The sequence below is a fragment of the Xenopus laevis genome, chromosome 4L (assembly GCF_017654675.1).
Source record: "Xenopus laevis strain J_2021 chromosome 4L, Xenopus_laevis_v10.1, whole genome shotgun sequence".
Lineage (NCBI taxonomy): Eukaryota > Metazoa > Chordata > Amphibia > Anura > Pipidae > Xenopus > Xenopus laevis.
This window is the reverse complement of record NC_054377.1, coordinates 28138200-28165022: the sequence shown is the minus strand read 5'-3', so window position 1 is coordinate 28165022 and position 26823 is coordinate 28138200. Positions and strand designations below refer to the sequence as shown.

Here is a 26823-nt window from a genome sequence, read left to right as displayed (position 1 = left end):
TAACAGAATCCCTTTATTTCACCATTACACATGGCAAGACATTGGCAAGGCTAAGAGATAGTAGACTAACACTTTCAGGACATATGAAGAGAGATTAGGCACCCTGCGGGTTTTTGCAGCGAAGAAAAACTCTGCAAAGTTTTTCTTAGTTATAAAAGCCTAAACCCTCAAAATTGTGGAAATGATGGTTCCCGTAAAGATTGCTTGAGTAATCTTAAATCAACTCATAGTCTATAATGAAAAAAACAAGTATTTTTAAGATGTTTGTAAACATGAGCTATGAGTTATGTACTATTGAGACAGATTTCTATTGAGACAGATTTAAATGATTTTCTGCAACTGCAGATTAACAGTACCAGTAATATAGATACTCAGTAGTATTTGATCTAAGATCTAAGAGAGCTGTGTGGCTTGAATCTTTTTCACTTACTTGTTTTGTGAAAAAAATTCACATGATTTTAAGGATTCGGTTCAGCCAGGCACAAGGATCAAATCCTGTTGAAAGAGGCCAAATCCTGGCTGAATACTGAACCGAATCCTGTATTTGGTGCATCCCTACCCTTTTCTCTGTAATAATAAAACAGTACCTTGTACTTGATCCAAACTAAGATATAATTAATACTTATATGACTTAAGGTATGAAGATCGAAATTACAGATCCGTTATCCAGAAAACCCCAAGTCCCAAGAATTCTGGATAACAGGTCCGATACCTGTATTCTGTTTTCACCAGTTTCCTTATTTTTATTGTTTCTGTTTTATATTTTTGAAATGAGTTAGGAAATAATCTATTACTAATATATGTAAAAGATGCCCTCGGTGCTCTATGGGGTTTGTTGTCATTCAGAACATGGAGAAGGAGTCACAATGTAAGCATAGTAAGAAATGTCATCCCTGTCCCCTAAAATTTGAAATGTTACTTCTGGTCCCACCCCTGCTTCTTCTAAGAAGTGTAGCCTAGCATCAGGGTCTTCATCTGTCAGTTGCACTAGTTTACCCTTAGGGTGGAGAATTCTCAGAGCTTCCTTCACCATCCGATGTGCCTCCATCCGACTTGACCGTAGCAGAGAGTCTGAGGTGCCTTTATCCAAAACTAGTGATACACTTGCTGATGGAAAGCCATGCAAATCTGTAGCATCCCCTTCAATAAACTGCAGACAAGAGTCAGGGTGCCTAGGTATTATAGGGGGTCCCTTTGTAAGTATATTGTTCATTGCAACGATGGCAGGAGCTGAACGATCAACACAGGACATCAACACGGGAACAGGTGAATCACGGTAAATACCCAGTCCAACATCCGATGTTCCACACCCTAGGTCAATCAGATGTAATGGAGGTCCTGTGTACTTCTGCGGGGCTAATTCGCAAATGAGTGAATGCAGAAAACTTCTCATATGATTATAGCCAAAGAACCAGTCGAAATGTAATGACTTATTAGAAGAATAGCAGTTGTAAATTGAATCCCAGGTTACAGCAGCACCCATATTGTCCCGAAGACTTTCTATGGAGTAGAAGTGTAAAAAAAAAAAGATTAGTACTCACCTAGATAATCACTGTTTAATTCTGAATAACAACATTTTATATGAGTGAAATACAAATTGCAGGCAAAAAGAGGACATGCTGTAACTTGACTGTAGTATGTGAACATTTACTTTAGTGTAGGTATGGGATTATCCACAAAGCTCCGAATTATGGAAAGGCTATCTCTCATAGACTCCATTTTATCCAAATAATCCAAATTTTTAATTTTGTCTCTGTAATAATAATAAAGCAGTAGCTTGAACTTTATCCAAACTAAGATACATATATTTAATCTTTATTGCAAGCAAGACCAGCCTATTTTGTTTATTAAATGTTTACATGATTTTCTAGTAGAATTAAGGAATGAAGATCCAAATTAAACAAAGATCCGTCATCTGGAAAACCCCAGGTCCTGAACATTCTGGATAACAGGTCCCATACCTGTATACCATTTGGTAAAAGGAATAAAGATGACTTCATCTCAGGCTGCGTCCCCACAACTCCAATGGCACCTGCCATGTTTTCTGGTTGCTTGTCACACTTTATGTATGGCGGGGGGGGGATTGAATGCACTAAAAGTCCATGGTCAGGGTCTCATCAAGACTTTGGACAAATGAAAACATTGTATCAGCCACAGTTCCTTTAGTTATTAGTTCTCATCATAAATTACCTTAAAGGGGTTGTTCACCTTTAAATGAACTTTAAATATGTTATGGAATGGCTAATTATAAACAACATTTCAATTGGTCTTCATTATATATTTTTTACACTTTCTGAATATTTGCTGACTCTTTCTAGCCTTTAAATGGGGGTCATCAACCACATCTAAAAACAAATGCTCTGTAAAGCTTCAACTGTATTGTTATTGCTACTTTTTATTATTCAAGTTTCTATTCAGGCTCTCTCCTATTCATACTCGTTTCTTTTTCAAATCAGTGCATGGTTTGGACCCTAGCAACCAGATTGCTGAAATTGCAAACTGGAGAGCTGTTGAATAAATAGCTAAATAAAAAAAAAACATAAATCAATTGCAAATTGTCTCAGAATATCACTCTCTACATCATAAAAATTATAAAAGGCGATCAACCCCTTTAAAGTCCCCACTAATCTTGCCTAAGTGGCCTTTATGCTGGGACAACCCACCATTGCTCCAGGCCCCTCAAAGTGGTTAGACCTAATGTTTGGTGACCTATCAAGTGGTAATGAAATAATAAGACTGTGTTATTAGGCATGAGGTGTGGAAGTTAGGGGGCCCAGGAGGAATAGGGCCCCATGAGGTCCTAGTTCATATACAATTTTAACAAATATTGGTAAAACAGGTCAACCTCAAGACATGTTGGGGGCCTGAAATAGAATTTGCTGTGGGGCCCAATAATATCTAGTTAAGCCACTGGTTGAAGTAGTAGTATTCATCTTAGGAAGTGGAGCTGATGCATAAGAGAAAAGATGATTAATGGTTCAAATTGTGATTGCTGTGAAGGTGAAAAGATGATGCTGGATTTCCTGGAGCTCTCCAAGTAGTGGATTGAATAATATTGTTGAATCCTTGTTGCTTATCTACAATTCAGATTACAACATATATCTTGAAGCAGGTATGCTTCTCAAAACTTTCAGATCACAGTCCAAAGGTTTGATGGCTCCATTTAACTCCAGCTAACCCTGCTGAGGAGAATTAACTTGTTTAGCAAAGGGCATGATATTGAGTTTTGGAAGGGTGGAGTGGCCATTGCCTCTGAATTCCATTACTTGTTTTGCTCTATGATCCACATGAACTTGTCTGACAAATGTTTATTTGTCTGTAAGACCTGAAGCTCCATGCTACTGGCAAGTTCTTTGAAATTTGGCAAATATTGCTCATCACATTCACTATGTGGTTTGCACACCAAGGTCCCATGGTTACACTTTCAATGATTTCCCATATTTATAATTGCTGCCAAGTCACTCACTGCTTGAAGATTCACAAATCCGGAGTTTTACTTCTAAATACAATTTTATTCTATAAATAACCTGTAACATGGAATGTAGAATCCACACCTCAATAACTGGAATGCTAGGACCCTTGATTCTTTGAATTGCGGCATGCTGGAGTTAAACTACACAGGAGATTTTCTGGTATGGTGTTGGCATGACAGATCTAATCCTTCAAGCAGGTCAAAATATAATTTAACTGAAACAGATTCAATTTGTAAACTGCAGGTATGGAATCTGTTTCCGGAAAACCGTTATCCAGAAAGTTTTAAATTACGGAAAGGTTGCCTCCCATAGACTCCATTTTATCTAAATTATAAAAAATGATTCCCTATTTCTCATTAATAATAAAAAGAAACCTTGTACTTGATCCAAACTAAGATATACAGTAATTAATCCTTATTGGAAGCAAAATCAGCCTAATGGGTTTATTTAATGTTTACAGGACTTTGTCATTATTTTTATGGTGTAGCTTTTATTTCTAAATTCTGCAAATTATTCACTCTGTAATGTAAAATGTAATTCTTGAAACAAGTGTATTTTTTTTTTATTTGTAATACAGGTTGTCTAGGCAGCCATCTCAGGTCATTTTGCCAGGTCATGTGCTTTCAAGAAGAGCAGCACTCTTTCTGGCAGGCTGTTGTTTCTCCTACTCAATGTAACTGAATGTGTCGCAGTGGGACCTGGATTTTACTATTGAGTGCTGTACTTAGATCTGCCAGGGAGCTGTTATCTTGTGTTAGGGAGCTGATATCTGGTTACCATTCCATTGTTCTATTTTTAGGCTGCTGGGGGGGAAGGGGTGGGGTGATATCACTCCAACTCGCAGTACAGCATTAAAGGAATTGTTCAGTGTAAAAATAAAAACTGGGTAAATAGATAGGCTGTGCAAAATAAAACATGTTTCTAATATAGTTAGTTAGCCAAAAATGCAATGTATAAAGGCTGGAGTGATTTGATGTATAATAAGTCAGTCAGGACACTACTTCCTGCTTTTCAGCTCTCTTGGTTTACAGTGACTGGTTACCCTGGTTACCAGGCAGTAACCAATCAGAGACTTGAGGGGGGGCCACATGGGTCATATGTGTTGCTTTTGAATCTGAGCTGAATGCTGAGGATCACTTACAAACTCACTGAACAGAAATGTACCATGTGGCCCCCCTTCAAGTCGCTGACTAACTCAGAGTCATAGAGCTGAAAAGCAGGAAGTTGGATTCTGGCTGTTTTATTAGACATCCAGTCACTCCAGCCTTTATACATTACATTTTTGGCTAACTAATTATATTAGAAACATTTTTTATTTTGCACAGCTTATCTATTTACACAGTTTTTATTTTCACACTGAACTATTCCTTTAAGAGTGACTGAAGTTTATCTGAGACTGTTGGATGAAGATGCAGGAACAAAACAAACCATCTGACTTAATTTGATCCAACTTAGCTTACAGCAGTGGGGATCAGATTTGGTAGGATCCCACAAAGTCTTGTGCTGTTGCAATAAGTTGCATGACAAGATTGGTTGAAAGATAAGGTTGAAACCCCTCACAAATAAACAGCTTAAACAGTGTTTAATATTATAGAACCTGCCAAGAAATTCCTAGACCACAAAGCAATAAATAACTCTATTTGCATCAAAGACATTAATAGCATGCTATGCAATGCAATTTATTATGTATTTTGCACTGCTCTTATCCCAGATTTTTTCTTCTTTTTTTAATGTGTTTTATTAAGATTTTTCAAAACTCAACAATATAAATAGCCTTAGGTTTAATATTAAGAAAGGTAAATAATGTATTTCTTTATAAATAAAGGGTTCCTGTGCAAGCTAAGATGGTTAGTAACTAAGAATAAAGAATTATCTATGAGGCTATCCATCCTCTTGATATACACAAAAAAAAGCAACAAAGGCACACTCACTGCAATGCTTCTGCGAAAACTCTTTTTCATTTTTATTTCTAGTGAGATCTCAGCAAAATGTTTCGGGGCCAACCCCCTTCATCAAGTGCTATCCATCTCTTGGTCAAATTGGTGTTTTTCTAAGCAAAAGTGTTGGGCCTTGGAGAACACAACAGCTTGATGCGCAAAAAGTCTGTAGAAGTTAATAATAGGGATGCACCGAATCCAGGATTCGGTTCGGGATTCAGCCTTTTTCAGCAGGATTCGATTCAGCCGAATCCTTCTGCCTGGCCGACCGGAATACAAATCCTAATTTGCATATGCAAATTAGGGGTGGGGAGGGAACTTGTGTGACTTTTTGTCACAAAACAAGTAAGTAAAAAAGGTTTTCCCCTTCCCACCCCTAATTTACATATAATAAGCAAATTAGTATTCCGATTTGGTTCAGTATTCGGCCGAATCCTTCAGGATGGATCCAATAGTGGATTCGGTGCATCCCTCGTTAATAATAAATTTGCATAAATGTACATATTTCAAAAACACTGGGGTAAGTTTTGGCAGGAGGTCCATGGGTAGGGTTGCCACCTTTTCTAAAAAAATTTACCGGCCTGAAAAAAACAGTAAAGTACAGAGCGAATTGGGAGCGGGCCAAGGGCTTTTTCTTAAAGCTATTACAAATTACCAGCAACTACATTGCCGGTAAATTTGTAATATCGGCCCCGGCACAGGTGTTTTACCGGCTGGGCCAGTAAAACACTGGCCGGGTGGCAACCCTATCCATGGGTAATTATCTGTGAAGTAGACTCTTCTATATAGGGTGATATCCCTTTAAGCAATGTTAAGTGAAAAGCAAAATGACCCACTGTTAATCATGCTTTATAATGATCTTTTTATTCATAGCCTAGGGTTGCCACTTTCCTCCCAACTAATTATGCGCAGGGAGGTGGGACCGTGATGTAGCAGGATGTGCCATTGGTGGTGGGGCTATGATATTCCATTCTGCTACTAGCCGATCCCCATGTCATTCTTATGGAATCAGCCAGTTTTGCCCAGGGCAGCCCTTCAAAGTCAAAACTGGACAGGTGGCAACTCTATTATAGCCTCTATTATTAAATGAGAACTAAAGCCTAAAATTCAACCTGGCTAGAATTATGTATTTATTTATCAAATTTTACCAGAGTAGTTCCTTATGTTATGATATTAATGTTAATGGAACATTAGTAACACTGCACATGTTCATTAAGCAGAGGTGGCATCTATCATAGAAGCTGATTCTGCAGAGATTATTAATCAATTGTGATGGGGAATGCACTGGTTCCTGTACTGTCATGTAGTAAAAATCTGAATTACTAATTAGTCTTGTATTAAGAATTCTATTTTGGATATATATTGTATAATGTGATTCAGCTCAGTTCACTGACAGCAGCCCAGACAATTTGTTGTGAATCAGCAGAAAAGACACAGAGCTACTGGGGGCATCTACACAAGTGCAACCAATCACTGCAGTGGTGGTTTTGGGCTTGTACAAAATGTTTAGCATTTCTAGTCAAACCCCCATATGTAATAAAAGGCACTACCTGCTGATTGGCTGCTATCAATTACTGCTCCTGGGCAAACTTAGCGCCTTTTATTACCCGACCCCATAATTGTGTGTATATATTTTTAAGCAAAATTTCAGTTTGACTCTTCATTTTTTCTATCCTGTATAAATAAAAACACCTTTTTTTTTTCTATAATATATTTCATGTTAATGAATTTGTATTATTATTATAACTAATATTATTTAATGTTCCTGCAAGCTTTACAGAGATTTTATATCATTCACATCGGCCTCTGCCCCACTGGAACTTATACTCTAAGGCCTCTATTGCATTCGCTCACACTGGTGAAATTTGTATCAGGAGAAAATGAACCTGCCACCTGTTTCACCATTATTTTACTCAACAGTGCTTGGTCTCAAGATAATTGTTGTCACAGGGAACAGTAACACCAACAAATTAATTTGTTTTAAAGTAATGAAAATGTAATTTACGGTTGTCCTGCACTGGTAAAACTGATCTGTTTGCTTCAGACACACTACCATAGTTCATATAAACAAGCTGCTGTGTAGTAATGGGGAAATTGAAAAAAGGCTATACCGCACAGGTTAAATAGTGGATAACAAAGAACACCATTATGTTCTACAGAGCTTATCTGCTGTGTAACCTGAGCCTTTTCTCCTTTGAGTGGCTGCCCTCATTGCTACACAGCAGCTTATTTAACAGTAGTGTTTCTGAAGCAAAAACGGCAGTTTTACCAGTGCAGGGCAACACTGCATATATTTTTATTACTTTAAAACATTTTCATTTATTGATGTTAACGTTCCTTTAAATTAAGAAATATGTACCTTCCCAGATATTTCAGTTATTTGCAGCAAGGAGGCAGACAAACATCTCTCCACAACTGACAGGTGCATCCTCCTCTCCGAACCAACACACCCATGATTCTAAACATATGCCCGATTATGTTAAAACTGGCAAGTTCTCAGCTACAGCAGAATCAGACTCTACAGACTTTCTTCATTGTGTGTTTAAGAAGTTTTTCCATGCATAACAATCTAAACTTGTAGAAACAGCAATCAAAATGCGATGTGCCTTTTTGTGATGTGTGGACCAAAGCCCACAGGACTCCTGGGTCGGGCAAGTTCGGGTCGACTGCCGCACAAAGTTTGTGGGCCATGGGCAGGCTGAACCCGCGACCTCCTAGTGCTCCATTTCCGCTAGACACGCTCCTTTTTATATACTCGCATGCCGGTGTGCCCCATCCATTTCTGTGATGTCATTAGTGTCACAGTATGGGTGTTTCGGATCAAGTAGCCGGTTTGGGAGGAGAAGTCATGTAAAGAACTAAAGAGGCAGCAGGGCTTTATGCAAAAGCAGAAAAATATGTGCACCAGCTCTTGTGTGAAGGATATGAAATAAAAAGCAGAAAGCTAGGTGTGAAGTCTCTGTTCACAGCAATTTTAGAATAGTATTAAAAAAGGTTTACGGATTCTTTAAGCGTTGAAAGTTTTTCATTAAGTACCTGTACTTTATTCACTTTGTAGGATTACACATTTTTATTAAGAATGAAGAAAAATACATTTTATAGCAATAAACAGGGTAATTACCAGTGGTCCACTGTTTTGGAATAATAATACCTTCTCATACTGTTCTAGCATATCAGAAATAAAGAAGTCTCAAAAAGAAATTCAACAATTTTGACTACATAATGTGGTAATTAATGCTATTATCTGTAGCATTATGATAGTATTAGCTATAAGCCTAAATGTAAGTTCATTTTTTAGTAATTGTTTAACTACACAATTAGATTTTTTTACAGTCACATCAAAAATACTTCATTGTTATTCAACCTGTTTTGGAATATACTATAAAAAGCATTGATTAATTCAATTCACAAAAACAGAATTTACATAAATTAAAGCCACATGAACTGGACATCGAAGATTATTTAGATAAAGTTATGTTATGGTTGTTTACACAGTAAATAAGAAAATGTAGGGTGCATTCACAATGTCCCATGCAGTGTGCAAAGTGCAAAAAGTCTGCCTTTTTTTGCACTCTGCCCACTGCATGAAGCATGCCATTGTGCCAAGAACTCCAGGCCTCTGGAGCTGATCCTAGAGGGCTGACTGCATTAGGCTGCGATCGAATCTAAAGGTGCTGGTATGTTGGCGGAGGAGTCACGTGCAAGTTAGGGATTGGAAGGAGAAGAAGACTGCATTGGGAGACCTGTAATAAAGAGAATTATAGACTGCATCTCCAGACACTGCTCTTTGTGTGTAGAACTAGATTTTCAATGACCCTGGGGTTTCTATTACAGACATTGACCTGTTAATTCCTGCCAAAAGTTCATATATATTAAGCAAAATTGTTATTTTCTGGTCTCTCAATTCATTCAATGCTGACCACCACCTTAGAGGTTTTTGACTGTCACCTGTGAATTAGGTAACCTTTTACAATTTTTGTTGCATCTGACATGATGTCAAAGAGATGGTCATCTGTCCCACTCTCATAAACTGGTTTTGTTAACCACTCGCTTTTTTGTGTAGGGAACACAATTTTGGATGGTTTCTCACTGTAAGCTAGCGGTGTTATTTTAGGCACAAGTATGGTAGCTTGCGGTCTGTTCACGTTTTTGTTGTGGGATAAAACGGCAAGCATTGTACGGGCATGCACAGAATCCCTCCTAAACAATATTCGTCTAGGTCTGTATTTCAAAATTTTGCTGTGAAAGTTTTTCAAGCATCTTGTATGACAAAATTTGTCAGTGTTGGAGATGTCTTTTATAAATGCCGGGTCAGTAAGAATGCAAACTAGGCTGCTGTAAGCTGGATGTCCTGCAGTGATCCATTTTCTTGTCTCTTGTTCCTGCGGCGAAAGTGGTTTGTGTTGACATTTTCTGTAGTTCTTAAGATTATGAAAGCTGTGTTTGTTTGCTATGTGATAAAGAAGTGATTGCCATTTTTCCAACAACAAATCCACATTCTGATCACAAGTTTGCGAGCACCACCAAAGGTGATTCGTTATTGGTGAAATCCACTGGCCGATGTCCTTGCATTTTCTTTTTTTACTTGCAGCTGTAAGATTTTTTGCTAAACTCTTGCCAATGCGCCACACATCGAATTGATGATTTATACTGGGATATTTTGTTGCCATCATTTTACTGATTCTAACGTTCTGATCAGTTGCTATCACTTTGATACGGATACCTTCTGACAACAAGTTGGCAAGGCATGATTCAAGTAGACTTTTCTCCACTGCTGCCAATGACTTGCCTGGTGCCACTTTGTCGATCTTATAACTCACAATTTTCTTAGTCATGACATCCATCATTGTGTACGTGCAATACTTCGCACTGTGGCCAGGACTATCAACCTGAGCATCACTTGCTAACACCACTGAATTTCCGGCCATATCGTTTTTTACGGCTTCCTGTTCATTTTTCCAAGCAATATCAATCGCTGGAAAAAGATATCTTTTCTGGTATGTGTAGTATGTTGTGTGAGAGAACAACGGTATAGACAAAAGTTTAAACATTTGGTCTACTTTTGTGAAAGAAGATCCACTGAGAAGTATGGCACTGGCAACAGCAAGATTGCCAATCGAAATTTGTCCTGTCAAAGGTTGACTTTTCCAGACTAAAGAGTCATGACCAGCCATGCAGGATAAATGTATTTCTAGCATTGTTCCATCTATTTTCTTTTTTATTTCTATAATAGGTGACTGGCAAGGAGAATTGCTGTTGTGCTGACATTTCACCAAATATAATAAGCTGTCCAGCATTTCCTCAAAAACAATAAACTTGCGTTGATGGATATTCTCTTTTTGCTCACTTAAAGTGGACAGTTGTTTGGTAATAGCCATCTGTTTGGTGGTTTCCAGTTCAGAGTCCAGTTCAGATGTTGATTTCACTGGCACAGAAAATGTAACTGGGTAGGAGTGATCTCTTTTAATCAAGCAAGGATCTGCCTCCAAAGAACTGACAGATTGCACTGCACTACCTTTAGGAAAACATGGTTGTTTCTTTCCACAGAATATACCAATACCACATTTATAGCAATCAGTAGTGGTGGCATTATTATTACTTATGGAGTCTGTTTGTGTTCCCACAGTTACTAGGCTTGAAACTAGACGTACTACTCTCAACATGGTAGTAGGTTTTCCTACATTTTCCACTCTTTTTCTCTTTTTAGGTGGAAAATTTGGCCCAGGCTCTTGAGCAGCAAGAATTGCGGGTGTAGTTTGAGGCTTGAAAATAGTGGGTACAGCATTTCGTGTCAATACCCTTTTAGATCCTAGCGTAATAAAGCAATTCTCACTAAAATGCATTGAGCACATTCTATGGCGACAAGTCTTCAGTCCTTGTAGAATTTCTTCCGCAATGGCATCACTGTCCTCACCATATTGTCCGGTTTGCCAAAGCCAATTTTTAATCTTGGGAATAGTTTTAGGAAAATTATGGAGAGTGACATTTGGGAATTTATCTTTTTGCCCGGTTCTGTGTGGGCATCCTTTAACAATGCAGCTTGGCATCTTGTGTTGAAATCTAAACAAACGAAAACAGAACATTAAGGGGGTTATTTATGAAAGGTTGAATGTTCGAGTTTTTTATACCTCGAATTAACTTGAATGAACTTTCAAATCAAATGATCTCTTATTTAAGAAAAATCTGAATGGAAAAAACTCAATTCTGAGAGTTCAAGTTGCGAAACCCGAAAGCTCAAATCATTCAAGTTTTCAGGCAAAACCCTCTGAAAAAAACATTCATATGGTTCAAGGGACCTTTGCTATTGACTCCTACATGACCTTGACACGTTTTAGATGGTGTATTTCCAGATTCAAGCTATTTCCAAGGTCAGGGTATGATATATCTAAAAGAGTTTAAGGTTTAATCTGTTTTTTTAGCCCGAAAATGTGAGTTTTGATAAAAAAACAAATAAAAAACATGAAGTTTTGTGGAAAACAATTCGAACAATAATAAATCTGCCCCTAAGAGTGACCAAACTTCTTAAAGGAAAACTATACCCCCAAACAATGTAGGTCTCTATAAAAAGATAAACTAGCTGCTTCATGTAAATAAACCATTTTCATAATAATATACTTTTTTAGTAGTATGTGCCATTGGGTAACCCTAAATAGAAAATTGCCATTTTAAAAAATAAGGACAGCCCCCTGGGATCATACGATTCACTGTGCACACAAACATACCAAACAAACTATACATATTAGGTTACATGAGCCAATTAAAAGACAGCGTTCTGTCTCATGCTTCAAAACTTCTTCCTGTTACAGTTGGAGTTGTAGTATTTCTGGTCAGGTGATCTCTGAGGCAGCACACAGACTATCACAAAATGGTGGTTCAAGGCAAGAGATGTAAAAGGACAATATTTACTAAAGTATATATACCAGTTTGGTAAGATTCTTTAATATGTCACTTAATATGATATAAACTGTTGCTCAAGTATTCATTTTGTGGGTATTGTTTTCCTTTAATGTGTTCAAGGAATTTGCTTTCTATATCAGAATGGCAGATTGACGAAGGAACTAACAGAATTGCTAGTTAGTAGCAGCTCATGATAAGGCATGAATCAACTCATTTGTGGTAAAAAATAAAATTCTGTCTTAAAAAAATAAATAAAAGCACATGACAAAGCAGAACATAAGAAAGTGAAAAAAAAAAAGTGAGAAAATATCGATAGACTTGCAATACTTAAGGGGCAAGTTCCACAAATTACTACTGAAAAAAGTCATTTTGCGGTATAAACTGCCCTAGCACAGGTTTAGGACCTGTTATACAGAATGCTCAGGACCTGGGGTTTCCTGAATAATGGATCTTTCTGTAATTTGGATCTTCATACCTTATGTCTACTAGAAAATCATGTAAACATTACATAAATCAATAAAGATTAAGTATATGATTAAGTATATCTTAGTTTGGATGAAGTACAAGTTACTGTTTTATTATTAAAGAGAACAAGGAAATTGCTTAAATTAGATAAAATTGAGTCTATGGGAGACATCCTTTCTGTAATTTGGAGCTTTCTGGATAATGAGTTTCCGGATAATGGATCCCAAAGTGGTGTAGCAGCATCTAGTAATAAATTGTGTGCCTCATCATAGCAAAGATAAACTTTGTTCCTTGTAATGTGGTAATGGTTAAAGGACATGCCTGAATGTCTGTCATTTAGTTGACTAAGTATCATAGTAAAAGTAAGTTAGGTTGAAAAAAAGACACACGCCCATCAAGTTCAACCTTTTAACCTGCATAACTGCTAGCTGATCCATGGGATCATGTCAAAGATTATTTTACTGCAAAGAAGAATGTAATAAAATAAAAAAAGCTATGTTTTTACGGCGCTACAAATTCTTTCATGATAGGTATGTGTAATAAAATGTTCCCAATGCAATTATTAAAGGTGTTGTTCACCTTTAAATTAACTTTTAGTATGCTGTTGAGAGACAATTTGTAATTGGTAATTTTTTATCCTATGTTATTTTTGAGTTATTTGGTTTAGTATTCAGCAGCGCTCTAGTTTGTAATTTCCGCAATCTAGTTGCTAGGGTCCAAATTACCCTAGCAATCATGCATTTATTTGAAAAAGAGGAATATGAATAGGAGATGACCTGAATAGTTAGATTAGTAATAAAAACTAGCAATAACATCTGTAGCCTTACAGAGTATTTGTTTTTAAGATGGGTCAGGGACTCCTATTGGAAAGCTGGAAAGAGTGAGAAGAAGGCAAATAATTCAAAAACTATACACATTGAAAATGTTGCTTATAATTCTATAACATACTATATGCTGACTTAAAGGTCTCTAACCTTACAAGGGTTTCCAACCTTATTTTACCTAATATAAGCATGAACAAGTCCCTGGGGTGCCAAATAAAGGCTATGACTAGGGTTGCCACCTTTTCTGGAAAAAAATACCGGCCTTCCTATATATTTAACTTTTTTCCCTATAAATAACATTGGGATCAAACATCATGTTTACCGACCAGGCCGGTAAATTACAGGCCAGGTGGCAACCCTAGCTATGACTGGCTATTTGGAAGCCCCTATGTGAACTGACAGCCTACAGGTGACTGTTTGGCAGTGCACTTGTTTTTTATGCAACCAAAACTTGCCTTCAAGCCAGGAATTAAAAAATAATCACCTGGCCACTGGGAGCAACATCCAAGTGGTTGGTGAGCAACAATGTTGCTCACAAGACATTGGCTGGGAATCACTGATCTAAGTTAAGACATGATTTTCTTATAGAGAACAAAAAAAGTATTCAACTTTACATATTTTACAGTGACCCTCCACCCTGTCTACACTCACTGAAAGAGAGAAAAGGTAGTTTATAAAGCTAAAAGGAGGAAGTGAGATAGTAAAAGCTCCAACTTGGACTAATAAAAAGCTGATGCAACTTGAACTCCTGTCGTGTTCAAACAAATTGGCTTTTTTTTTTATTGCAATATACACTGTATCTCGGAAGAACAGCAATCATCTGGGAATCTGGTCACACAAGCACTGTGCAAGCTCTTTGTGAAGCTTGATGTTTTGCAAACACAGGAGCTATGCAATCACTAAATTCAACAGATACTACACTACTCCTCGCAGCTAACGCATGGGCCCCCAACTTTTTTTTTTTTTTTACCCATGAGCCACTTTCAAATGTAAAAAGAGCAAAGTAAGCAAGGAGACATTCCAGGGGGTGCCAGATAAGGGCTGTCATTGGCTATTGGTAGCCCCTATGTGGACTGGCAGCCTACATGAGAATCTGTTTGGTAGTACACCTGTTTTTATGCAACTAAAATGTGCCCCCATGCCAAGGATTCAAAAATAAGCTCCTGTTTTGGGGTCACTGGGAGCAACAACCAAAGGGTTGGAGAGCAACATGTTACGCACAAGCCACTGGTTGGGGATTACTGAGCTAAAGGATGAACATGAGGACTATCGTACTCCCAACATGCTGTTACAACAAACATGCCCCCGAGGGCCAGAATATTTCTGGCCTACAATGTGGAGGGCCGATAATGGATGCCATTGTTGATGACTCCATATTTTTAAACAACACCCACCTTACCACAAGAATGTTTAAGACCATGTCCACATTAATGGTGGGAGCACACAAGTAAACCAAAGGGTTGTTGCTCACTACAGGGATATCACTCACATGTGAAACAAGTTTATTACGTCATTTATAAAGATGTCATTAAAGGGGTTGTTCAGCTTACAAACACTTTTTTCAATTCAGTTGTTTTTAGATTGATCCCCAGAAATAACGACTTTTTTTCAATTACTTGCCATTATTTATTTTTTACTGTTTTTCCAAACTCTTAGTTTAAAGTTGAATGTTCGTGTCTCTGGTGTTTGTCTGGGAGCTCAGTAATTCAGGTGCAGACTCTAAACTGTTACAATTTTGCAACATTTATCTGATACATTTCTCAGCAGCATCTGTGGAGTATTAGCAACTATTGTATCAATTCCAAAAGCTGCCTGTAAAGAAACCCAGAGATTCTGCTCAGCAGGGACAAAGATAAGAAATGTATCAACTAAATGTATCCAGAACAGTTTACCCCCCTTCTACCGCCCCCCTTCTAGAGCTTCAGAAGGTGAAAAATTACACTTTATAATTCAATATTATAAAAACGGTCACACATAGGAAATAGAAAGCACTTGGAAAAAGTCGTTATTTCTGGTGATCTATCTGAAAACAACTCGTTGTTTAAAGGTGACCCACCCCTTTAAGACATACCCTTAAATCCATATGCCTCATCTTCCTGTGGACAACAACCACATGATTAAACCCCTTGGGGACCCCCTAACAAGTATTTCCAAATGCTAACACCCCCCCCCCCCCCAGGTTCACCTCCCACAGGCAGATCATGGCTCAAACAAACATAGCATGCCACACACAATGAGCATTGGACAGGCAGAGTATGGCATACACAGGGTGTATATCCAGGCAGAGTATGGTACACACAAGGAGCATGGGGCAGGCAGAGTGTGGCACACACAGGGTGCATAGGGCAAGCAGAGTATGGCACACACAGGAAGCACAGCACAGGCAGAATATGGCGCACACAGGGAGCATAGGGCAGGCAGAGTATGGCACAAACAGGGAGCATAAGGCAGACAGAACAGAGCAGAGTAGGAGAAAGGGAAACTTATCGGTGTGAGCAAGTAAACAATGTGGGCACTTTCAGTCTGGGTCTAAGGGTCGGACCTGGGGCTCAGGGCCCACTGGGGCTGCTGTCTTAGGGCCCTTCTCCGACCACCCTGCTGAGCATGTACACGCAAGCGCCCGTACTATGGTTTTTGCTGCGACCAGGAAGGGAGGACCTAATGATGGGGCAAGCCCCTGAAATGTTATGATTTTGTTTGCGACACAAACACTTGGAGGTTATCCTCTGGTTGCATTTGCCTTTGTGCCGGTACCTTGTTTTTTTGTCCATCTTTTAAGGACCAATACATTTTATTAATAACTACTGCATCTTATTTAGAAGTTTCAGAGCAATTTTACATCTTCATATAGCTGAACAAAGCATTAAAGATGAACTCCTTAATGAGAGAATATATATTATTCAACGTAGTGAAACTTGTTGGAATACGTTTTTGGTTACTGCTTACCGATTTGAGCAGTATAATACAACTACTACAAATACAAGTGCAAACTCACTTGTTTGTCTAGGGGTATGAGAACAACCTCCAGGCTCATAGTATTTGTATAAAATTACAAATATTTATTGCTTTGTTCAATGAACAAGGTACAGCATAGCGATCGCTATGAATGCTTAAAAAAAAAAAAAAAGAATTTGAATTTCATATTTAATTTAAAAAGGACTTTTATTACACAGTTTTTTATGTCTGGGTTACAGGTCCCCTTTTATGCTGCTAACCTAAAATCCTACTGCCTCCTAAGGCCAAACATCTAGGGCAGACTTTCTTATCCACCTTTGGCCTGGGAAAACCACTCCTTCAGAAAAGGTGTCTGATGTTTTACAGCCCCAACAGTCCAATAGTTGTTTACACATAAACAACAGTATGCAACCCCCTGCCAATGCAAGTTACCTATTTACCATATAATTGTTTCAACAGTTATTCAATATAAACCCCATATACTCCCTACACATTTAATGGTTTTTTTTGTTATATTGACCAACAAAACCACCTTAGATTTTATACACAATACTACACTGTACAATAATACGTAAAAAAAAAAAAAAAAGTCCCAACCACCCTAGCTGCCAGTATCAGTCCCCTGCTTTCATGATGAATACTGGCGCATAGAAGTAATAAAGAAACAACGGAAGCCAAGCATCACGGGTGTTAAATGCCAAACCAAAAAGAGGCACCTGTAAGCCTGTAATGAAGGCACACAACTATATTATAGCTTACTGGAAAATTATTAAAGCCATTCACAAACGCAAACAGAATATCTGTATCAATTTCTGCTGAAAAACAGACATTGGAAACGGGAGACAACTCACAGCCAGGAAAAAATACTTTTTATACTATTCATCAAAAAAACATTTGGTTTCACCACATAAAACAGCCGTCGTTACTGGTTGAACTAATCTTAACCAAAGAAACAGTAATTAGCAGTGGTGCGTTTAATGCAACTAGATGTGATTAGTAGTAGTGAAACATTTCACCAGTCATCCAAGTACCTTCTTTAGTTCTGGATTACTCGACAAGTCCAGTTATTATAACATTACCACTACTTGTGGCAACACTACTTACTAATTATTGAGAATCACACTGGAGAATGTGTGCTGTTCAAGGATTCCTTAAAGGGGAACTAAACCTTAAAAAGGAATATGACTTAATATGAATAGACTGAAAGCTCTACAGGGCAGAGACATCCATCCTTTTGTCTCCTTGACACTAAGCACTTAAAGGAAAACTAAAGAAGTAGGTTAGAAATGTTGTACATTATGTTTTGAGTTTCTGTACCAGCCCAAGGCAACCACAGCCCTTTAGCAGTTAAGATATGTGCCCCCAAAGATGTCCCAGTAGCTCCCCATCTTCTTTTCTACTTATTCACTGCACATGCTCTGTGCTGCTGTCACTTACTGAACTTAGGGACTTACTCAAAATATACAGTACACATAGAATTTAAATGTCACAATAAGGCTGATTAATAATTAATACAGATAATTACTACATGACAAGGACAAAGATAAGAAATCAGCTAAATGTATCAATTTAGAAGTGTTTACAGGGTCAGCTACCCCCCTCCCAGAGCAGCTTTAGAAAGGTGAAAAATTACATGTTATACTTCAATATTAGAAAAACAGTCACACAAAGAAAATATGGGAAAAAGTAATCGGAAAATGTATTTATTTCTGGTCTGAAATACATTTGATTAATAACTACTGCAACTTATTTAGAAGGTTCAGAGCAATTTTACATCTTCATATAGTTGAACAAAGCATTAAAGATGAACTCCTTAATGAGAGAATATGTTATTCAATGTAGTGCATCTTGAATACGCTTTTGGTTACTGCTTACCGATTTGAGCAGTATATTACTACTAATACACTTTTTATATAAAACTACTAATAAAAGTGCCAACTCACTTGTTTGTCTAGGGCAGTGATCGCCAACCAGTAGCTCGTGAGTAACATAATGCTCCCCAACCCCTTGGATGTTTCTCTCACTGGCCTCAAAGCAGATGCTTATTTTTAAATTCCAGGCTTGGAAGAAAGTTGTAATTGCATAAAAACAAAGTATACTGCCAAGTAGAGTCTCCTGTAGGTTGCCATAGGGGCTTTCAAATGGCCAATCACAGCCCTTATTTGGCACCGTAAGGGACTCTCATGTTTTTGTTGCTCCTCAACTCTTTTTAAATTTTTGGCTCATGGGTAAAAAAGGTTGAGGACCCCAGGTTTAGGGTTATGAGAACAATCTCCAGGCTCATAGTATTTGTATTAAAATAAGAATATTTATTACTTTGTTCAGTGAACACGGAACAGCATAGATTATAATATACTGTAACACTTTTCTCAGTTCCGTTGTTTTCAGATAAGCAAATACTTCAGCAGCACTCCGATTATGGAGAAAAAAATTGTTGCTTTATTCGTGCCTCAAGCTAAGCGACGTTTCGAGCTTTTCCAGCCCTAAGCTTGATAGAGGGCTGGAAAAGCTTGAAACGTTGCTTAGCTTGAGGCACGAATAAAGCAAAAAAATTTTCACCATAATCGGAGTGCTGCTGAAGTATTTTCTTGTACGCAAATCAGACCTGTGCAGACAGAGTCACAGACGGCACCCGACGCTGCAAAGAGTGGTGAGAGTGTGTGTGTAGCACTACTTTGTGTTTGTTGTTTTCAGATAATTCACCAGATATATTTTTTCCAATTACTTTCTGTTTTCTTACCAATTACTTTATATACTGTAATTAACTGAGTAAAATCCAGACACAGGGAGACAGCACAGAGAGATGTTAAATGTTGCTACCCTAAAATCCTACTGCAGGCCAAACATCTAGGCTCTCTTATCCACCTTTGTCCTGGGAAAACCACTCCTCTAGAAAAGGTGTCTTTGATGTTTTACAGCCCCAACAAAGCCCAATAGTTGTATTGCATAAACAATCAGGGCCGTTCCTGCCATGAGGCAAGGTGAGCACAGTGAACGGCCAGTTACAAGGGGCGGCAAAAAGCCGCCTCCTGTAACTTTAAGAGCCAAATTTCAAGTTTTTAAACCGGAAATTTGGCTCTGGTAGTGCAGAAAGTGCTGTACACGCTCGCTGCGCTAGCGATGCAGCCCCCTTTGACCAGCTCCGACGCTAAACTTTTAAGCGCGGAGCGGGAGAGGGGGGCGGCATTGGGGTTGCTGCTTCAGGCGGCAGCAGCCAGCGGATCGCCCCTGTAAATAGCATGCTACCCCCTGTCAATGTAAGTTACCTAATTACCATATAATTGCATAAATTGTTTGAACAGTTATTCAACATAATTCCTGTGTTACTTAGTAATCCACTCCCTATATTATAAATATATAATATAATGCAGACATAAACCCCATACACTCCCTACACATCTTAATGTATTATTTTGTGATATTGACCATTAGAACCACCTTAGATTATATACACGCACACAATACTGCACTGTGCAATAATACGTGAAAAATAAAATATGTACCAACCTCCCCAGCTGCCGGTATCAGTCCCCTGTTTTCGTGATGAATACTGGCGCATAGAAGTAATAAAGAAACGACGGAAGCCAAGCATCACGGGTGTTAAATGGCAAACCAAAAAAGTGGCACCTGTAAGCCTGTAATGAAGGTACACAACTATATTAATGCTTACTGGAAAATTATTAATGCTATTCACAAACGTAAACAAAATATCTGTATAAATTCATGCTGAAAAACAGATATTGGAAATGGGAGACAACTCACAGCCAGGAAAAAAAATACTTTTTATACTGGTTCACATCTGGTTTTATCACATAAAACAGCCATCATTACTAATTTAACTAAACTAATAAAACCAAAGTAACTATATTTAGCAGTGGTGAGTTTAATGCAACTAAATGTGATTGGTAGTAGTGAAAACATTTCACCAGTCATCCAAGTACCTTCTTCAGTACAAGATTACTCTCCAACTCCAGTTGTTATAACATTACCACTACTTGTACTAACATTACCACACAACCACTACTTACTAATTATTGTGAATCACACTGGAAACACATGTGCTGTTCAATGTTTCCTTAAAGGAGAACTAAACCTTAAAAATGAATATGACTAATTATGAACAGACTGTTAACGCTATAGGGACCTCCATCCATTTTTGTCTCCATGACACCAAGCACTTAATCTGTATTGTAATTATACTTTATATTTAAGTGAATTGTATTTTTTGTTTATTTCTACTTTAAAGTACCCCATTTTCCCCCACTTATTTATTGTTTTGGTGTACATTTCTTTGAACTCAAGGAGCCCTATACAAATTAAAAAATACATGCATTCAAAACAGCTAGAAATGCCATATTTTATACTGAACCAGTCAAAGGTATCTCTATAGCAGTAATGATCCAGGCCTTTAAATTTGTCACAGGAGTTTCACATCTTGAATTTGCTCAGTGTGCTTTGAGCAGCTATTGAGAAGCTTATCGTCACAAATCATCAAGCAGAAAATGAGATTTGCTGATTATATAAGCTGAAGCAGTGAGTCAGTAGAAAAGAAGATGGGGAGCTACAGGGGCTTCTTTATAGGCACAGACATTTACTGACAAATTAGCGCAAAAAATAACATACAACACTTCTGCCCTGCTACTTTAATTAAGCTTTAGTCCTCCTTTAAAGGGGTTGTTCACCTTCCAACTTTTTTTTTGAGTTCAGTTGGTTTCAGATAGTTCAACAGAAATAAACACTTTTTCCAATTACTTTCTATTTTTTATGTGTTGCTGTTTTTCTAATATTGAAGTGTAAAATTCTCTCTATTCTGTGCCGTGGCAGCTCAGTAATTCAGGTAGAGACTGTCTCCACCTGAATTACTGAGCTGCCACGGCACAGAATAGAAGTAGTGAGTCAGTAAAAAAAAAAAAAGATTGGGAGCTACTGGGGCATCTTTGGAGGCACGGCCATTTACTGGTAAAGAAGGCCAAAAAATAACATACATTTCTGTCCCTGACCCTTAAGTTAAGATTTAGTCCTCCTTTAAAGGGGTTATACACTTTTTTGCAGTTTGGTTGGTTTCAGATAGTTTACCAGAAATAAACACTGTTTTGAATTAATTTCTGTTTTCTATGTGTGACCATTTTACAAGTAGATGTAAAGTCATCCCCTTAAAATAAGGGATTCTGAAAGAATCCCTAAAAATACGCAACTTTCCAATATACATTATTTTATTTGTACTGTTGTTGAAATAATCAATCCATTTCCTCTGCAGTCACAGGCTGCTTCAGTCAGCTCCTTGCTTTGTTTCTGCTATAACCTCTCTTACTGCTCAGTCCCATGTGAGCAGCAGGAGCCAATCAGGGGCAAGCATGCTTCCTGTGTATTCTCTGTTCCAACTGGCCCTGGCTGCACTGAGAGATAGGGTTGCTGGCAACTGCATAACTTTCTAATTTTCTGTGTGAGGCTGCCTAATTAGAGCTGAACACACTGTGTCCTTTATCTTCACAACAGTAAGAATAAAATAAATCATGTATAGTGCAAAGTTGCTTGTTTTTAACTTAATGGGAAGTCTTTATATCCCCTTTGAAGATTACTTTTTCATCTTATGACTTTCTAAAGCAGCTCTGGGGGAGGGGTGCCAAATCTGCATACTGTTCTAAATGAATCCATTAGTTGATAAGATTCTTATCTTTGGGCCTGCTGAGCAAAATCCCTGAGTTTCCTTAAAGAGGCTGTCCATCTTTTCTAACTGCTACCTTAAAAATGATAGATTATGTTCCCCTGAGTATGATAATGTGTGTGATGTAAAGATTGTGTACCTATGTGGCTGAATAAGCTCTTTAGAACTCACGGTCACAGCTTCAGTTCTCTCAGACCTCCGAGAAAGTTTTCAAAGGGGAGGTGCAGGTCTCCTGTCTGCAGTGTGAGGCACATGGGAGCATGCTAACATCATCAGCAATGCTTTTCCCTTACTATGAATTCATTGGCTAACAGAAGAAACTTTTTCATTGGCTAACAGAAGAAACCTTTTCATTGGCTAACAGAAGAAACCTTTTCATTGGCTAACAGAAGAAACCTTTTCATTGGCTAACAGAAGAAACCTTTTCATTGGCAGTGTTCCCGTTGCCTCGGTTTTTTTTCAACAAACTTTATTGCAACTGTATCTTGTTCATTGTAACATTAACAGATGACATGCAACGAAAGCTGTTTATCATATATCATGTTACTTTATCAGATAGTTTCCATGAGCACTGTTTATTGATAAGGAAGCTATGACTTGCTTCCGTTACCTCTCCCTCCCCCAGCATTTGTAGCAGGGGACATGACCCTACTAAAATCTGTCTATATAAATTGCTTTAATACACATATGGAATCCACAGCCTGCATGGCTAATTAGCAATTCATTTAGATGCATGATGCATGGCTGCACAAAAATCAATTCAGTCTGCAGCATGCATCTAAATTAATTGCTAATTAGCAGGCTTTATATTCCCAATGGGTGAGGTGGCAACCCTAAGGGCTCTTATACACGGGTGTTTTTCCCTGAGATCCCTCGTGTTGCGCTCTCTTCCGTTAAGCCGCACAGGAGTAGATGCACTCAATTATTGTAAAGCGGTCTGTACTCACACAGACGCATGTAAGCGCCAAACACAGGTCGGACGTCGCATGTTGCATTTTACCTGCTTTCGTGTGTGTGTGTGTGTGAGTACAGCCCTCTTCACAATAATTCAGTGTGTCTACTCCTGTACTCCCCTGCAGCTGAACGGAAGAAACTGCAAAGCAAGGGAGCGCAGGAAAAAATGCCCTAATGCTCACTAAAACAAGTGCTTCCAATGTTCTTACTTCTAAACCGCTCATTGCCTGCCTCCCATCCTGCAGCAGCAGCCGGCGTGACATATTTATATCCCTTCGATCACATTTATTAAAAGTTTGCAGCTCAAACTCTGCTGTTCTATAATCAAAGTTTGCATCATAATTGTTAATGTTCTTTTTTACTTTCCACAATATAAGTACTGATTGGGGAAGAGCCTGTAACTTTCTGATAACTGCAGAACCAATCAGAGGAGAGGCTTAAAAAAAAGCAATGGCTTTAGAAGCTAATATTGCCAGTACTCAGCATTATGAAGAGCTCAACATGCTGAGACAGGCTTGTGCAAAAAGGGGTCGGCGGCCCCCTCCCCTGGTGCCTCCACTAACTCCTGCACTATCTTGAGAGGTAGTTTTCTCATAAAGTGATTTTTTAAAATGTTTAACGGTATACATTACATATTTTCTTAAAATGCCCTAATCTGCTTAAACAACTGCATTTATGTGAAGGTGAACAACCCCTTTAAAGGCAGCTGTTATAATGGATACTATAGTTGCCAATACTCCAGAGATGCTGCTGAGAAATGTATCAACTAAGGGCTCTTACTGACAAGCGGTTGAAGCTGCGCTCCCCTGCGTTCTGTTTTCCTGCGTTCAGCCACAGGGGAGCGCAGGAATAGACGCATTAGGTTATTTTCAATGGGGCTGTACTCACACAACGCAGGTGTTCAAAAACATGCTGCATTTTGTGTGAGTACAGCCCCATTGAAAAAAACCTAATGCGTCTCTTCCTGCACTCCCCTGCGGCTGGACGCAGAAAAACGGAACACAGGGGGGGGCAGCTTCAACCGCTCGTCGGTAAGAGCCCTTAATGTCAGCACCTGAATTACTGAGCGGCCAGACTCAAGCGCCAGAGATACGAACATTAAACTTGAATTTTGAAAAAACAAATTTTAAAAAAAGGAAAGTAATTGAAGGAAAAGTCTTTATTTCAGTTGGTTTCAGATAGTTCACCAGAAATAAATACTTTTTCCAATTACTTACTATTTTCTATGTGTGGCTGTTTTTCTAATATTGAATTGTAAAATTTAATTTTCACCTTCTAAAGCAGCTCTGGGAGGGGGGTCGTCGACTCTGTGAACTGTTCTAAACCAATACATTTTTGATCTTTGACTTGCTGATCAGAATCACTGGGTTTCATTATAGGCAGGTGTTAGAATTGATACAATAGTTGCTAATACTCCAGAGATGCTGCTGAGAAATGCTGCTGAGAAATGTATCAACTAAATGTTGCAAAATTGTAACCGCTTAGAGTCTGCACTTGAATTAATGAGCTGCCAGATTGAACACCAGAGACAGGGACATTAAACTTTGAACTTAGATTTTGGAAAAACACTAAAAAATTATTTAAAAAAAAAATCTTTATTTCTGGTAAATTATCTTAAACCAACTGAACTGAAAAGAGTGTTGGAAAGTGAATAACCCCTTTAAGGCTATGCAGGCAAAACTGTTATTTTGGGTTTATGCAGGGCTTGGAATATCCAAACAATAGAGGAGGTAAATCTGACTCACCCATACTGATTCAACAGTATACATGCAAGGGCATTGTTATAATGCAGTACCATTAAAGGAGAAGGAAAGGCAAATCATATACACTGTCACATTTAGTAGTCCTCGTACATTAAAGGGGTGGTTCATCTTTAACTTTGAGTATGTTATAGAATGGCCAATTCTAAGCAACTTTTCAATTGTTCTTCATTGTTTATCTTTAACATTTTTTTTTTTTTGCCTATTTTGCCATTTTCTTTGGATTCTTCTCAGCTTTCAAATGGGGGTTACTGACCCCATCTATAAACAAATGTTCTGTAAAGCTATACATTTATGTTTTTTGCCACATTTTATTGCTCATCTTTCTATTCAGGTCCTCTCCTATTCATATCCCAGTCTCTTATTCAAATCAGTGCCTGGTTGCTAGGCTAATTTGGACCCTAGCAACCAGATTGCTGAAACTGCAAACTGGAGAGCTGCTGAATAAAAAGCTAAATAACTCAGAAACCACAAATAATAAAACATGAAAACCAATTGCAAATCGTCTCAGAATATCACTCTCTACATCATACTTAAAGTTAATTTGAAGGTGAACAACCCCTTTAAGCTGGCCATAGACACAAATATACTATTGTACAAAACAAAGATCGTCCTGACAGTTTTCATGCCATGGCGATTCGTCGTTCAATTGATCGGACATGTTAAAAGATTAATATCGGCTACTTGTAATATCGCTGCATGTATCTGACAATATCAATGGGAAACTGTCACTACTATTTGACTTAACTTCAAATGGCCCGAGCATCGTGTGATTTCTTCTCTTTACTACTTTATATTAATCGGAATGGTTAGTTGCAGGTCTTACTGAAGGAAGCACTTCTGCCATTAATAGTGATAAACATTATTCCTTTTGTTGCTCAATAAAGTACGTTTAGCTGTGAAATATATGTTCAACTTGCCCTTTGCTGTGCTCTGCTTACACTATTATACTGCCTGCAGCCCCTCACTGTGCTCTCCCTGCTATGATCCCACAGCTCAATGTAACAACTGTTACATTCAAGTGTCTTTATAGCGACTATAACAAATAAAAAAAACAAACAAATACAAAAAGTATTGTAGAAGTGATACCTATATTGGCTAACAATAAAAAAAATACATTGCAAGCACCAAGGCCCTTGCAATGTATTTTTTTTATTGTTAGCCAATATAGGTATCGCTTCTACAATACTTTTTGTATTTTGTATAATGTTGTTTTTTAATTTGTTATTTTTGCTACTGGCTAACACGTTACCACAGTTTTTGTTTTGTGTTCATAGTGACTAGACACTTCAGATTGGGGGTGGGAATGCAAATAAAGATAGAAGCATGTCAGCATGCGTCACATAAAACAGTGTAATGTTACTCTTCAGTGCCCAAGGCAGTGGGGTGGGAACAATAAGAGATTTTGACTACCTCCCTCAACTCTGGGACTCGCATTGTGCAGGCAATGTGTTTACATCTGAATGAAACCAGGGACACAGGATTCGCTCTCCTCAATAGGTGCTTACATAGAATGCTTTTGTTTTCAGCCAAACTGTTCACTTTACAAATATACTGTTTAAATACTTCTATCAACACATATAACATACAGGAATTGCAATATCATAATTGGTTATTGAATAAATAACATTACCTTGAACATATAGGGCACAGCAAAAACAAAAAGGTGATGTGACGACTGCTTTGTTTCTGGTTAAAACCGGAAGTTAGTTTCCTGCATTCTTTAGCATGTGAGGGAGGCTGCATTCAAAGCAATTAATAGGTTTTTTCATGCTGGTTCAGGGAGAGGGATGGGTGAAGGAGGGTTTCTTTTCTCCTGCTCTGTTTAGATTTCTGTGTGAGTGGAGAGTGTTGCTGAGATCTCACATGGAAGAGGAGGGGGAAGGTGACAGG

General features: G+C 38.1%; 1 protein-coding gene across 7 annotated transcripts; it reads right to left on the bottom strand.

Moving 5' to 3' along the window:
• On the bottom strand, nucleotides 1-26823 carry cskmt.L (citrate synthase lysine methyltransferase L homeolog). 7 transcript variants are annotated; one of them, XM_018257667.2, is made up of 3 exons: nucleotides 26564-26823; nucleotides 20059-20186; nucleotides 1-1500 (listed from the first exon to the last, which is right to left on the bottom strand). In XM_018257667.2, the coding sequence occupies exons 1-3, from the start codon at nucleotides 26674-26676 to the stop codon at nucleotides 839-841; spliced, it is 903 nt and encodes a 300-aa protein (XP_018113156.1). In that variant the 5' UTR covers nucleotides 26677-26823; the 3' UTR covers nucleotides 1-838. The 7 variants fall into 7 exon arrangements, with proteins under 7 accessions (XP_018113156.1, XP_018113159.1, XP_018113158.1 ...); XM_018257670.2 differs by lacking the exon at nucleotides 26564-26823 and adding an exon at nucleotides 22388-22539; XM_018257669.2 differs by lacking the exon at nucleotides 26564-26823 and adding an exon at nucleotides 22356-22515.

Bases quoted from the DNA above. Each gene is read 5' to 3' on its own strand.
- cskmt.L (XM_018257663.2), bottom strand. From the start codon at position 26,676: ATGCAGCCTCCCTCACATGCTAAAGAATGCAGGAAACTAACTTCCGGT. The intron at 11,471-26,563 runs GTAATGTTATTT...TCGTTTGTTTAG, and splicing joins CTGTGCCCTATATGTTCAAG to ATTTCAACACAAGATGCCAA.